We start from the raw sequence: 15,655 nt of genomic DNA on the forward strand, positions 1-15,655 counted from the left end.
AGGAAGACTGGGTGCATGGTCAAGAATGAAAATAGTTCGGGTGAGAATGCAGAATAGCCCTGACTAGCCCAGGGGCAAAGTCTAGGCAGGACGGGAGGCCTGCAGATCTCCAGTTCTCTTGAAAGAAGTAAGTATAAGAAAAACCATCTTAAGAGTCAGAAGCCAGACAGGCGCTGACTTAAGCAGTTTGGAAGGGGTGTCAACCAGACCCTATCAGTCAGAACATGACAAGCCAAAATAGCGGCTACGTACATTCTGAGGGTAATAGGGCATAAGCCTGAGGACAACTTTTTAGCTGTGTGTGTGTGTGTGTGTGTGCAAGAAGATGGCCTCTCCAGGTCCCTTGGGCTGGACAGCCATCTAAGACCGCACCCCAGCCTATGAGGGAAGCATCGGTCATTAGCATCTCGCGACAACAAGTCACACATACAGTGGGACCCAAAAGTCAAAAACCGGGGTCTGAACCCCATAGAAAGGGTACGAAGCCCTTGGTGCGTAACCCTTATTTGCCTCCGGGGAAATAATTCTGCACAATCTCATGTGCAGAAGGTCTAAAGGTATCACCGTGGACGCAGCTGCCATGAGACCTAAAATCTCTGAATGAGATTGGATGAATGGATGAACAGTCACTTTCTGGCCTAGCTTAGTTTCCTTCAGGGTGTTGGAGATGGATTCAACACATGCAGGAGACACCTGTGACCGCATTGCGATGGAATCCTACGTGACATCCAAATATGTTGTGTTCTGAGCAGGAAAGAAAACGCTTTTCTGGCTTTGAATCTCAATCCTAAGGAACGGCTAGGATGAAATTCCAATGTTGAAGCGCTAGCTCCTGAGACTGAGCCAGAATCAGCCAGTCGTCTTAAGTGCGGGGTGAGCTAGACCAAATGGAAGGACCCGATACTGGTAAGCTTCGCCCCAGAAAGCATATGTGAAAATATGCGTCCTTCAGATCGATTGTCACAAACCAATCCCTTGGTTGGATTTGAGAAACAATCACTTTGACAGTCAATATTTGGAACCTGTCTTTATTTTTTTGGATAGCGATTAGCCCGCAAAGATCTAAAATCAGTCGCAGCCCCCCTGTTCCTATTGGGAACCAAAAAATACCGACTGTGGTAGCCTGAGTCAGATGTTTGGCACCAAAAAACTAACATTTCAGGGAGAGCGGTGTTGTCCGAAACACGAGTGGTGGCGGAGCAAGAACAACGATCTCCAGAGGGAACACTTCATCCTTGAGAGGAATTCTCCATGCCCTTCCCCAGGAGGGGGGCTTCTTTGCTTCTTTCCGACTTCTTTGAAGCGTAGCACACCACACCCCAGTATTATGAGGGGGTGCCCGGCTCATAACACTATCTCTCTCTCTGTAATTTACACCTCGCAAAAGTCAGACCCGGGCGGGGCTGGGTGGCCGACAATCCTGACTTTTGAGCACGGCGAGGAAGGGATTTCCCGAAGGCTTGTTCATATAATTTCGCCTCCCCAATCTAGTGGCGACATTAACGGCGTCGCCAAACAGGCCGGAGGGCGAGATGGGGGGGATCAAGGAGGAACGCACGATCTTTATCCTTGTTTTCCAAGAGATTTAGCCACAGGTAACTCTCCGCGGAGCACCATCGCAGCCATAAAAACAGCCGTCTGCTTTGTTGCACGAAGAGACAGGTCTGTGGCTTGGCGTAATTCCAGGAATGACGTTAAGGAGCCAATGCTCACGTCTTTCAGCAGGTCAGGCTGGTAAGCCTGCAAAACTGCCATGGTGCAGTAGAGCACCAGCCTGATCAGCTGCCTGAAAGCTTTTCAGGGAGGATTCTGTGCTTATTCTGTGCTACTCCACGGCATTCCACATCTCTCCATGCCCCATGTTTCCGTTCCACTCCACATCACTCTAGTGTGTTTCTCTCAGTTTAACACAGTCTCATTCCATTTCTCTGCCCTCTGCCAGTCTACCCCACACCGCAACTCTGTGCCATTCCATCTTATTCCACCGCACTTTCTCCATACATTGAATAGTGAGTTTTACTGCTATGGCTGTGGGGATAATCTCTCTGAAGCTTTATGTGTTTCTGAATCCTGCATTTTTTCACTACCGAGTATGAGTTCCCCAATCCCTAAGGAAACGCTGCCTGAACACAACATGGTGCTGTTTTGTTTAAATATTTCGGTCCACAGCCATAAGCCAAAATCGACCGATTTCCCCTATTTATTAGTAGGAATAGCACATTGGTAAGAGAATGATAGAGGATTTCTGTGGACTTGCTAAAACAAGACTTTTGGTTCTTAATTTCCATGAGTGTACAACAGAGGTGTGCTGATTTGGAGAGGCCAGGTCCCTTGTTATTTCAGCAGCATGGGCCCAATTGTCTATTGTATGACTGTATTCGAAAATATGCAAATTTAAAGTCCCTGTAATAAGAATATAAATGTACTAAAGAGTAATGCTGATTTGGGGATGTCACGCCCTTTATTCAGAAATGTTGAAGACTGCACATTACTACACTTTTCTCATACAAGACCGCATGCATTCTAACAAAACAAGGATTTCTGTACTTTTCTTTGTTCTCTTTCAAAATACACAGTGATGTAAGATTTTCAAACTACATATATAAAATGTGAATGAGGATGGTCAGATCATTTTTTTTCTATTAGATTGCTTCGTACAGAGGGAGGAAACTTTAAATATTCACGAAATATCAAGCGAATACCAAACCAAATTTATTGTGGTAAGCTGAAACCTGTAGTTACCATTAGCTGTGTGTGTGTGTGTGTGTGTGTGTGTGTGTGTGTGTGTGTGTGTGTGTTTTAGAAAGTATTTAATACTCTTCAAAAAGGCCATATTGTTTAGTATCTGAGGCCTAGTCTGAATGTGCATGGTTATTTTTTTTAATGTTGTCAAAGAGGCTGGGTATATTACCTGAATTGAAGCCATGTTGTCCAATCAGACGCCTGAAAAAGTTAACACTTAGTACAGCATGCTCTGTTATTAAACACAGGGAACCAGGAGGTATACAGTAGCTCATACAGTGCTCACACAGTGTTATACACACTCATATACACCAGGCAGTGGTAGCACAGAGGGCTAAGGTATTGAGTTACTGATCAAAAGGTTGGCATTTCGAGTCCCAACTCCACCAGTTTGCCATTGTTGGGCCCTGGAGTAAGGCCCTTAACCCTATCTGCTCCAGGGGAGCTGTATCATTGCTGACCCTGCGCTCTGACCCCAGTTACACTGGAATTTGCGAAGAAAGAATGTCACTGTGCTGTAATGTATATGTTACAAATAAAGGCTTAACTTTACCTAAAACACAGCTTTTACTTTCCACATGTCAGCACTGAGGACAGAGTTTCTAACTATCATCAGAATGTCAGTTTTGAGTGACCTAAAACAGAGCTTTCAGAGATCATGAGATCCATCTCCGGCTGCCTGCTCTTGGGTGAGAACCAAGTGTGGTACAATATGTTGGCCACTAGATGGCAATCAGTTGCTTTGGCATACACGCCAGTAACACTCAGATCCACATCTGTACAGTGTTCCACAAACACTCAGTCTCTCCTCTGTGTGTGTGTGAGTAAGAGAGAAAGAGAGAGAGAGAGAGAGAGAGAATTTAAGGAAAGAAACTATTTAATTCAATTAAATTAAATTCAATTTTATTTGTATAGCGCTTTTAGCAATTGTCATTGCCGCAAAGCAGCTTTACACAATCCAAAGAATTATTTAAGTTTGTATGAAATGTGAATTTGTATGAATCAAAAAAGTCAGTTTGTCCCTGGTGAGCAAGCCGAGGGCGACAGTGGCAAGGAAAAACTCCCTGAGATGGTAATAGGAAGAAACCTTGAGAGGAACCAGACTCACCAGGGAACCCATCCTCATCTGGGTGAAACAGAAAGCAGTAAATGATCTGCATTTATACAGTGTGTTATACAGTGTATTTACATTTTCAATTTAAATGCTTTAAGGAGTCCATCATTGTTTCTGTTTGAAACCCCATCCTGCTTCCCTCAATGACTATCGCCCTGTAGTCCTCACCTCAGTAGTGATAAAGTGCTTTGAACGGCTGGTCAGAGACTTCATCATCTCTTCACTACCAGACACACTGGACCCACTACAGTTTTTATACCGCCCAAACCGCTCCACAGCTCCACATCTCCTCCACACATCGCTCACTCACCTGAACACTAGAAGGGGGAATTATGTTAAAATGCTCTTTGTCGACTACAACTCAGCATTTAATACCGTAATTCCGTCCACACTCACCAACATGCTAGAGCACCTGGGACTCAGCTTATCTACTGGTCAGTGGATCTCTAATTTCCTAACTGGCAGACCACAGGCAGTAAGGATGGGCAGACATGTCTCAGCCTCCCTCACTCTCAGCACTGGAGCCCCCCACGGTTGTGTTCTGAGCCCCCTGCTGACCTCTTTGTACATGTACGACTGCGTGGCCACTACGAACTCCACCCCCACCATCAAGTTTGCTGACGACACTGTCGTGGTGGGCCTGATCACGAACAACGATGAGACGGCCTACCTGGAGGAGACTGGAAATCTGGAGAAATGGTGCCAGAGGAACAACCTCCTCCTAAATGTCAGCAAGACAAAGGAGCTGATAGTGGACTTTAGTACAAAGCAGGAGAGGAACTACCACACCAATGGACTGTTCTCTCTGGTGCGGTCAGGAAAGCGATTCCGGCCAACACAGAAAGACTGAGAAGGAGCTTTTTCAGGCAGACGATAAGGTCTCCCAACCAAAACACCACAGTTATTTTACATTAATTTCTATATTTTCCATATTTTCTATATTGTACAGAATATTTTTATCCTAGCTAAATTGACCTTCTATTGTATTTCCTTTTTATTCATATTTATTTCCTATTTATAAGCTCTTTTTTTTTTAGGTCACGGGCGGTCATATAAGCATTTCACTGTATATCATACTGTGTATGTGACGAATAAAATTTTTATTTTAATTTGATTTATATACGTAAAGCCTTCTGAACCTGACTCACCCTGGTGTCCCGCTTCTGACTGGAGATCTCGTCACATGGATGCCCTGTTTGGTCTGCCTGGGATACTTGTGGTGACTGAGGACAGTTTGCGCGTTTGCTGGCTTTACCGCTGAGTGGCGCTATATAACTATAGACCGACGCCTCGGGCATCAGTTACATTTACATTTACATTTAGGCATCTTATCCAGAGCGACTTACAAAAAGTGCTTTAATGTTTACAACATTGCATAGATACTTACACTGGGTTACAGGTAACTTGGTTATTAACTAAGTGCCATTAGTCCAACACAACTGGGAAGAGATATATATTTTTTTAGTTCATTCTCTCAAGGATGAACTAAATTCTCTCAAGTTCATTCTCTCAAGGATTAATGCAAGGAATAGTTCATTCTCTCAAGGATTAATGCACTTAGTATTGGATAAAATCAAGTGAAACATTGTAGTTAAACGAATTCATGATCACTGTACTAAAATTACAGTACAAATGTAGAATTAAAATTAAATTAAATCTTATTAGAATCAAATTTATGCAAAGTAAAAGTTAACACAGTGAGCCTTTAGATTTTTATCATGTGTAATTAGAAAAGTTACGCGTGTAGGGTCTTGTATCATCTTATATTTTATGCTTTTTAAATTTGTAGCAGATGAAACTAAATGACCATAAAATTGTCATTCAGCAGTGCTTGTGATTTTGTGTTGCTATAAGAATAAAATGCAATAGGAACATTATAATTTTCTTTAATAAATAATGAAAAACGTCAACAAATGACATTTGTTTAACATCTACCCGTTAGATTGTATCATCTGTAACACTCGCGTATCAAGAAAACAGACTCTGGGTGTGCATCAGAAAAAGTGGGTGGTTATTGTCAGATTAATGTTCAAAAACTACATAATAAAACTATTATGTAGTGTTTATTAATACTACTATTAATAAACACGTTTTATTTAGAAGTTTTCAAAACAAATCTTATAATGCCCACATGACATCAAACATTCCCCATCTTAATTTTTTAACTATTTATTTTAACTATTTAAACCATTAAACTATTTATTTTACTATTTAATCTTTATTCTCTCAGTTTTTGTGTGCATTCTGAAAACCTTTTTCTGTTTAAAAAAGTGTGAGGTTTGAGTGTCAACTGTAAAGGACATGCCTTTTCTGTGTTTAGCATGTGAAGGATGCTTGTTAAATGGACTGTTGATCATAATTTCATGTTTCTTGTAGTGTGATGGAAATTGTTTAAAATCTCATGTTTATAGTCAGTTATTACTGTAACTATTGATATAATGTGTTAAGCTGTCATATCCATACCATTTTATTCAGTCATTCATGTTAAGTACAGAGTCGAGGAAGCCATCACTGTCTGTGCATTTCCTTATTTCTTTATGAATTCTCTTTACAGGAGTATTACAGCAGCAGCATTCAGGTGGAGGTCTGGAGCTGGTTTAGTGAAATGACTATGATGTAGTTTGGCAGTTACAACAGATTTTGCTTGTGAGAGATTTTACTCTCTGCTCCCTAGCAGGAAACATTCTCGAAGTATGCCTCTGTGGTTCTTATCACCTGCATAACGGCATTAAGAAGCACGATGTCAGTGTTTAGCTCGAGCTCCAGTTCTTGACTGTAGTTCTTCACTGGAATAACGGCGGAGAGAGAAACGCCCAGATGTACAGTCATCTCCTGCATCTAAACATGTACATGCACACGTCATAGAGGTTATGTATTGAAAAAGAAAAGCGCAAAACAGAATTGAATGCTGATAACGTGAAGAGAGAAACTACAGTGAATATAGAAAAGAGCACCCCCGCCCCTGCAAATAATCACATTGTGTAGCTTTGCTGCCTAAAATAAAGACAGGCACAGTTTTTGTTTTATCCAACTATATTTACTCATTGCAACTTCTAACATCCAAGTAAAAGATATAACATTAATATGTCAGGAAAAAAAACAGAATCACCGAGTTGAAAAATTATCAACCCCTCCTAAAATGACTTGTAAACTCAATCAGGTAAAGCTAATCACCTTCTCAATGGCACACAAAGCCATTTCACTAGCAACTGTTGTCAATTTGTTCAGGTTAGCAAGGAAAGCTGCAGCATTTTAGTCACTAGTAGAGCAACCAAAGCAATGGTGCGAGTCACTGTCTAAGGCTTTCCCACTACCTAGAAACACACTGAAATCTATTCTGGAAGGTTTTTGGTCCAACACAGCCACTTCCTGGATCAGGACAGTTCTTTAAAAACTGGGTAAAAGAGCCAGGAGGAAACTGGTCAGAGAGGCAACCAAGAGGCCCACAACAACTCTGAAGCAGCTGCAGGAATTTATGACAAAGAATGGTCATTGTGACATGTGACAATAGCACAAACTTTTCACAAATGTGCCTTGTATAGGAGGGTTGCAAGAAAAAAGCTACTCGTTTAAAAATTTCGCTCATCTTGCAAAATGCTAGCAGGCCAAGTAACTTGCAATCGAAAGTTCCGCTGCATTCGGCCATAGCACCATACGTCATGTCTGGTGGAAATCCAATACAGCTAACCATCCAAATAACAGCATTCCGACAGTAAACCCTGGCATGGGGTGTTTCTTTACAGCAGGGACTGCAGCACTTGTCAGGATAGAAGGAAAATGGATGAGGCAAAATAATTATACATTTTTAAGGAAAATCTGCTGCCCTCTGCCAGAAAGTTGTCAATGAGAGGAAGGATCCAAGATGACAATGACCCAAAACACACAGCAAAACTGGTCACATGGTGGTTGAAGGAGAAAAATGTGAATGTCCTTGCATTGCCTAATCGGAGTACAGACTTAAACCCCATTGACTTAAAGATTGCAGTCCACAAAGTTGCAGTTCTGCAAGAATACTATAAAGTCTAGATGTGCAAAGCTTTGTGCTCCTTTGAGAAGGTGATCAGCTTTAAGTTTTTCTGACATTTCTTTCTGTTATATCTTTTACTTGGATGTTAAAAGTTCCACTGAGTAAATACAGCTTGATTTAAAAAACTGTGTCTGTCTTTATTTTAGGCTTTTCATTTGATTTCAAGTTTTATTTTAAAGGCGGCCATTCTTATATATATATATATACACACTGTACTTAATAAGAAGAAAAGAAATAATATACATTTTTATTGTTCTTGTGATATAGAAAGTCCCACATATACACTGCTTTCACTCAACACACTTTGTAAAAAATTCTGATAATTTGTAGAAATAATTTGTAAAAAAAAAATAAAGGCCTGAGCATTTCCAGAGTCTGACTTGGGGCAGAGGAATCTTACCGTCTTGTAAATGTAGTGGCTCTGATAGATGTGTTTTAAATCCTTTCCCACCAAACGACACGCTTCATCCACCTTAGTAAGCAGAACTATCTGTGGGATTTCTGTAACATGAGCGTGCACACACACACACACACACACACGTAGTTTAAAGTTCTGTTAAACACTGACTGAGGGGTGGTGTAATGGGGTGATACCATAGCAGCTATAAACACACATTGCCCCCTCACCAGCATCTCTTATGTGTGTGTGTGTGTGTGTGTGTGTATTATACCCATGTCATTGGCTTTTTTGCGGAAAGCAGCCAGTTTCTCTATCATTTTGTCAGACAGCAGTTTGATCTTGCAGGCGTCCATCACAAACAGCACAGCGTGGATCTTCTCCTGCATACTGGGAACTTTCCTGAATTGAGGAAGACTGAAGAAGGAACATGTCTGGGGAGGAACTGGTTGGTTAAACTGGAGGGGGGGGGGAATGGGTGAGAGAAAGAGGTTATGAGGATTTGGAACGTGAACCCAATGGATTACTTATTAATATAACATCAAGTGCAAATAGTTGTACACCCATAGACATCAGAATAGTCAAGTGCTCACACATTAACACTGAGTAGAGAATAAACAGGGTCACGTGACTCAGCTCTACCTGGTATCTGTCCTGAATGTGTCCCTTTAGGATGTTGGTGAAGTCGTCAATCCCCATTCCACCATTAACTCCCTCCTCCAGTCCCATAGAGTCACACAGTGTGATCGGTAGAATCTTATCACCCGCCTTAATTTGGTACTCACGGAACTAAACAAGCACCCACACACACCAACACACACACACACACCTCAACATTATGATTTATATTTATACACCCACCTGCAAATCACAGGTTTATGTTAAGGCTCTAACTCTAATACAGACATGTTTAATATAAGTGGGTTACCTGTGTGGTGAGGCTGGTGCCAGCGATGCCCGTGTTGGCCCTGCAGCTCACGTGGCCCTTAAACACAGAGCTAACGGAGTTAAAGAAGCTGGATTTGCCCGCTCCCACAGGACCGACCAGCAACACACGAGCTTTCTCCACTGAGCTCGCCTGAGGAGTCCAGCGCGAGATTGTATCCATCAGAGACTTCCTCTTACTATAAACACACAGAGTTAAAGTTAAACTAAAACATAGCCTTTGTGTTTCTATCAAAATGTCTTGGTTGTGTTTAGTAATTGTGATGATATTTTGTTCTTCTTTTTCTTCTTTGTTGTTTACCAGTGATTGGAATCCAGTAGGTTATATTACCGCCAAAATAAATTTGCCAAACCAGACATATGTGGCAGGACTGCTAAAGCTTCTCCTGCTTATATTTGATTGCCTAGGTGGTTCATTGGGTGCCCTATCATGGGGCAGTGTGGAAATACATCCCAGATAGCACTACTTTGTTGGCCCAACATTGGCTAAATTTTAGTAACCTTTTGTCAGTGCTTCGACATCAGCCCAACATTGGGTCAGCAGCATTACATAAATTGGGTCCATGTTGGCGTCACTGGTTGGCTCAATGTCATTTTGTTTATTGACCCCCTGTTGGCCTATTAGTGGGGCCAAAGATAGGTCGGCCCAGTGTTGGTTCAGTAAAACTAATTAACCTACACTTTACCTTTAAAAAAAGTAAAAATAAATCATGACAGATGAGTGTTTCCGTTTATGCGCGCAGGCCCTGTGTGTGCGTATGTGTGTGTGTGTGTGTGTGTGTCTAAAGCTAAAGTAAGAGGAGTGGAGAAATCAGCCCCTCTCCTCGCCTTGTCTTACACAGTAACACTTCCTCCTCTCTTATTTGAGTTTTACACACACACACACACACAAGCAACATCGTTAACAACTTTCGCGGGAGCGCACGCTAAAAGAATCGGCCGCTATCTCGCTAAAAGAATCACTGCTGTAAAGTGAAAATAAAAAACAAATGAATCTGCACTTTACCTTTAAAAAGTAGCGCGACAGAGCAGTATTTCTGTATAGACCTGAGTGGGTGTGTAAAAGCACGAGGAGCGGTGTGTGTGTGTGTGTGAAGGGGCACGGTGTCAAATTACACGCGGCATGCTGACCCAGGGAGAGAAAGTAAATGGATCTTTAACCTCTCTAATAAGACTTTCTTTTGCTTTACACGCGTGCACACACGTGTTATAATAAACAGTACATGCACGTTTGTTTATGTGGTTGTCAAATATATGTACTAAGTTAGTTGGCATGTGAAACATATCATCTGAACATGTTATTGAGCCAAATGTGGAATTGTTTGTTTTTCTCATCATTTTGCTGGTTGAAAAGGAATATTTTAAAGAACATATTTTTAAGAACATTTTAATGTGCAATGCTCAAATTACTGACGTATTTACACAAACTGGAGTCACAGTTAATCAAAGATGCTGTAATGTTGATGATGAAGATAATGATTAAGATGATGATGATAAAGAACAGCTGAGCTACAGTGACCAAGCTAATGGTGAGGGTACCGAGGTGAATGATGATAAGGAAGATGCAGAGGCACCTGATATAAAAGACTGAGTCTGAGGAAAGAGGTACTTAGTTTGTATCTATTTATTTTTATTCACCTTGCTGAAAAAAGTGGTTGTACTAAGTGTTCAGTTTATTATCATAATAGATACAGATACTTTTTTTAGTTTGTAATAATTTTATCATAAATAAATTAATTAATACATTTCTGGAAATATAAATGTTTTTTATTGCCAATTATAAAAAGGGTCTAATTGAATTTCTAATTTCCAACTTAGCAATTACCTACTGATTGTGCCAACCTTGCCATTTTCTAATGTACGTTGGACCAACCTATCTTTGGTCCTACCAATAAGCCAATGTTGGGCCAACAAACAAAATGATGTTAAGCTTACCGCTGATGTCAACATTGGGCTTTAAGCAATTAAGCAGTGTGGTATCTGAGATCTAATTTAATTTTCAATTTTCAACCATGCCATTTTTTTACTAAACCAATAGTATGCCAATATTGGGCTAAACACGTAATTATCTATTGAATCACCTTTGTGCCAATGTTGGGCCAACCTATCTTTGGCCCCACCAATGAGCCAAATGTAGCCCACCATATGTACTGCCGTTGGCCCATTATTGGCCCTTCAGCAGTATGCTGCTATCTGGGATAAGTTTGTTGGCAAGGTAGTATTGCCTCATAAGTCCCGCCCCTTACCTGTTATGTTACAAGTAAGTCATTCTGGTTTGTCGGGGATGTTGACTGGGTTGCTTATGGTATACTGCTGATTATGGTAGCGTGTCTTCTTTTAGAACTACCCATTTAATGAAATCCTGTTGCTAGCATTTGCTTGAGGTTGCCCTTCTACAGGTAAGAGCTACTGCAAGGTGATATTCAGATTCAGAGGTTTGCGTGGGACAGATTCAGAAGTGTATGATTCATTGAATGTTATAGGTGCATTTCTGCTTCTGCATGGTGTATATTGCCTTTTAGATCAACCAGGCTCCCAGTCTGATTGATTAGGTTACATAGGATTCTATTCTCACGGTATGTAATTCAAAGTTAGATTATTTGTTAGGTACACAGGGAGAGTTAGCTGATCTGTCTTAATTGTAACTTTATTATAGGCAGGTCAGACGCATTTTATGTGCAATCATTTTTTGTGCCAACGGGGCTGTGTGGGAATATCTGCTAGCTGCCGGGAGCTAACTGCTGCTTTGCCTGAACGGGGTTCATGGTGATGTTCTGAGCTAGCTTCTGTTGCTCTGAACCAGTTCCTGCTGTTTTTTTTTTATTTTATTTTATTGCAGTATTGTGCCATGTAAATTTATTTTGTTTTAAGTGTCATAAGAGTATTGATGTTTGTTTGCTTTGTTTTTCCAAGTGAGTTCTCTCTTTGTTGTGTGTGCGTGTGTGTTTTTCTTTGATGGTTTATTATGGCATGAAAAATCCTATTTGAGTAATGGTGACAACACTAAGAGGAGTATATAATATACTTCTGGTTGTCACAGGAGCTGGTGGTCTCCCTTTCACGAGTGCTGTGTGCATACGCACATGTGAGTGGGTTTTTTCATATATATATATGAATATATATATATATATATATATATATATATATATATATATATATGTGTGTGTGTGTGTGTGTTTGATGTACACCTTTATCAGTCAGAGGTTAGCAAGAATGAAAGAAGCAAAAGCGATGTCCAATGCAGTAGGATGCTAATGTGACGCGGTGACATAGTTAACAAAAGGTTATGGTCACTGTACCACTGGATCTCTCACATCTAAAGCGCTTACTGTTAATGAAACTATCACGGTTCAGGAAATTAATACGGTGTTTAACAGAAACCTGGATTAAAGAGAACGAGTATGTAGCTCTAAATGAAGCGAGTCCTCCTGGATACAGCTACATACACCAGCCTCGGTTAACTGTCTCATAACTTCTCTCCAGTTTTGCTTTCTTTTTAAAGTCATGGTGATCAGTTTATCAATTATGATGGTCCTACACAACTTTATTATAGAGACTTTAAACAGTTATAATTGGAGCAGTCTGATTAGTATGACGTTTTGCATTGCGTCACACATCTATACGATTTCCTGTGTGCATAAAGCTTTCACACAACTGCCGCTGATTTCACCATTTCGCTTTTCCACCATTTAAAACTCTAAAAACTTTACTATAATAAAAAGTTCCACTATAATGTGAAGCCTACTTTGCAGCTCTCAGTGTTACAAACAGTAAAGCCACAAGCTTTCCTTGGTTAAGTCCTACTCCTCATGAAACAAAAAATAGGGAGTTTTAGGACTTTAATGTCCTACTCCATGCTACAAATATTTTCATTCCTAAAAGACCTTTGAGCGTGATTTCTACGTGTGATTCTTAAATGCTTACTCCAAACTCCACTCGATGGTCCTCCATGGTTTCTCCATGAGTGATCCAAACCCTGCAAAGAAACCAAGGCTCATGTTAGTTTTGACATGTGAGTCATCTTTGCTTGAACATAATACTGCAACCAAAATAAATCTCACCCTCCACGCGGTACACCTCACACTCGCTCAGCTGAAGGTCGTTGCCGTGCATCTCCACTGGGATAAAATTATATATGCCTGGATTGCTGTACACGGTGGCGGTGTTATTATGCAGGAAAATCAAAGAGCCGTAATTGGGCTCAGTGTTTCCATCAGTGAAGGCATGCTTGGTACTGACCACACGCAGAGGATCTTTATCAACCTCACCCTCATTAAGGCTGAACAGGAAGGCTTTGTCATCTGCAATTTTCTGACCCGTCTGAGCGTAATCCTTACTGGTGTACGCTCCGAAGATGTAGCCTGAGTAATTATATGCTACAGTAACAGTGGGACCCTGACGGTCACACTTCCTGTGGAAGGCGTCAGCGGTGAAGCCGTGCACGCTGGCCTTGAACAGCAGACTGAGTTTAACATGACCAAGTAGAGAACACAGCTTCAGCTCCTGCTCCTTAGACAGACATGATGTTACACTCATCATGGAGATCTGGAACAGAACAGAACAGAAGACAAAAAGCTCACGTAAGATCAAGAGCAAAACCCTCCACTGACTTAACCATTGGAGATCTAAACCAATAATGATCTTGTAATTAATATCAATTTCAAAATGTAGGTTATGACCCTTCTTCTCATACAGAGAGAGGGAAAGAATAAAACTTAAATATTTCTTTTGATTGTGTAAAGCTGCATTGCAACGATTACAATCATTAAAAGTTTTGTTGGTACATTGGTCAGAACTCGTTTTTTCAATAATTTATCTACATTTTATACATTGTAGGACTCAAAACCAGTCTCTGTATGTCTCTGTCTGTTCAGCCAGATTACAACACAGCATCACTCATTTAGCACTTTTGTCTTAAGGTGGGTGTGGCTATACGCATCACTAAATAGCACCAATCAATTCAGTGCTTCTGCCATAAGGTGGACATGGTTTTATGCATCACTCACCAGATCGATTTATACCAGTAAGTCGCCAATCGATTTACTGTGTATACAAAAAGTATGCAGAAGACACAGAAATGACCCTAATGCATCTACAAGCTTGTGCAATCCTCAATACACACACACACACACACACACACAGACAAACTGACTCATCATCGATTGTTTAAAAAAAAAATGGGACATACACTATGAAAACTGAACGTTGCACCAAAAGTGAAATCAAAATGTTGAGAAGAAGTGAAGTTATGAGCTGTTTTGTGCCAGAATATAAACTGAAAGTTTCAACAGCGTACTGCACATGCATCAATTTTAACGCGCTGGAGTAGTTTTAGGTCAAAACCTAATCTTTACCAAATGTACTTTTTTCCATTTCTCATCTGTGATTCACTCTCCGATTACCGAACAGGGAGTGTATTTGTCTGAGCACCAAAGAAGGACAACTTAGTGTAAACAAGGCGTAAGATACTCAACCTTACAGAATGGGATTTCTTTGTATTAATAAGTTAGACAGAGAGTTCTGCTGTACAGAGAGACACACAGACATGGACGTGGGCTTCAACCTCAAATAATAATAATAATAATAATAATAATATTAATAATAATATCACTGATTACATTAGAGATCAGAAGATTATTATTAGCTTTTACTTACGCTTAGTAAATAATAAAAGTGTGTTTTGTCAGTCAAACAAAAGCAACACGGGTCCTTTTTTTTATCCAAAAACGATTAGAGAAGATCAGAGAGGATCAGAAGACTGAGTTTCTCTCTTCAGTAGGCAGTAATAGAGGAGGAGACAAAACAGAAAGTGAAACAGAAGTTTTGAAACAGTTGGTCAACCTCACACACACACACTGCACGGCCAGTCGTCAGGAGAACACAGCGGCTCAGGTGATTTCAGCAGAATAGAAACACATCACTTTCATTTTCCAGAAAATAGTCACGTGAACTTATTAATAAACTTAAACCTGTATAAACTTAATGCAAGAGTAATTCTTCACCAACTAACCAAGTAAAAACACAACAAGATTAACACAACAATCCTAAATGGTGTATGTGTGTGTGTGTGTGTGTGTGTGTGTTCATGTGTGAAGGGTCCTTTAGGTTAGAGCTGTAACACAGCTTCACTGACTGAGCTCTGATGCCACCTTCAGGCCAGATGTGGACAGCAGAGGTGATTCTATTTCCATTAAGTCAGATCAGTTCAGTGGCTTTAAAGCTTAAATCATCCTTTACATTTGTATATACATGATAAAATAACTAGTCTGTCTCTCATGGTAAATATTAATGTCAGTGAACGTTCCTGTCTTTCCTGTCCGTCAGGCTACAGATTCACTTCCACATCACACCGCAGGACTCAGGGAATTTTTAGAAGTTTCGAATCCATTGTCTGCATGTGTCTTCTGTGATATCCTCACACACCACACCC

At 40.6% G+C, this 15,655-nt stretch overlaps 2 protein-coding genes across 2 annotated transcripts in view; one reads left to right on the forward strand and one right to left on the reverse strand.

Moving 5' to 3' along the window:
* Window positions 1-6,819, forward strand: part of copa (COPI coat complex subunit alpha) — a 124,139-nt gene extending 117,320 nt beyond the window's left edge. Inside the window, exon 30 of the mRNA XM_053497480.1 lies at window positions 6,809-6,819. The gene's annotated coding sequence lies outside the window, so the exon portion shown is untranslated. The remainder of the gene's footprint in view (window positions 1-6,808) is intronic.
* On the reverse strand, window positions 5,727-15,270 carry LOC128525256 (interferon-induced protein 44-like). The gene is made up of 8 exons (XM_053497502.1): window positions 14,881-15,270; window positions 13,287-13,770; window positions 13,150-13,201; window positions 9,209-9,404; window positions 8,923-9,069; window positions 8,555-8,738; window positions 8,284-8,384; window positions 5,727-6,694 (listed from the first exon to the last, which is right to left on the reverse strand). The coding sequence occupies exons 2-8, from the start codon at window positions 13,762-13,764 to the stop codon at window positions 6,527-6,529; spliced, it is 1,326 nt and encodes a 441-aa protein (XP_053353477.1). The 5' UTR covers window positions 13,765-13,770; window positions 14,881-15,270; the 3' UTR covers window positions 5,727-6,526.
* Window positions 15,271-15,655: the final 385 nt, after the last annotated feature.

The sequence above is a fragment of the Clarias gariepinus genome, chromosome 1, assembly GCF_024256425.1.
Source record: "Clarias gariepinus isolate MV-2021 ecotype Netherlands chromosome 1, CGAR_prim_01v2, whole genome shotgun sequence".
Classification (NCBI taxonomy): Eukaryota; Metazoa; Chordata; class Actinopteri; order Siluriformes; family Clariidae; genus Clarias; species Clarias gariepinus.

Excerpts from the sequence above, each read along its gene's own strand:
- LOC128525256 (XM_053497502.1), bottom strand. The coding sequence starts at position 13,764 with ATGATGAGTGTAACATCATGTCTGTCTAAGGAGCAGGAGCTGAAGCTG. Across the intron at positions 13,202-13,286 it reads TGAGGTGTACCGCGTGGAGG|GGTTTGGATCACTCATGGAG; the intron begins GTGAGATTTATT and ends GTTTCTTTGCAG. Across the intron at positions 9,070-9,208 it reads GCACCAGCCTCACCACACAG|TTCCGTGAGTACCAAATTAA; the intron begins GTAACCCACTTA and ends GTGCTTGTTTAG.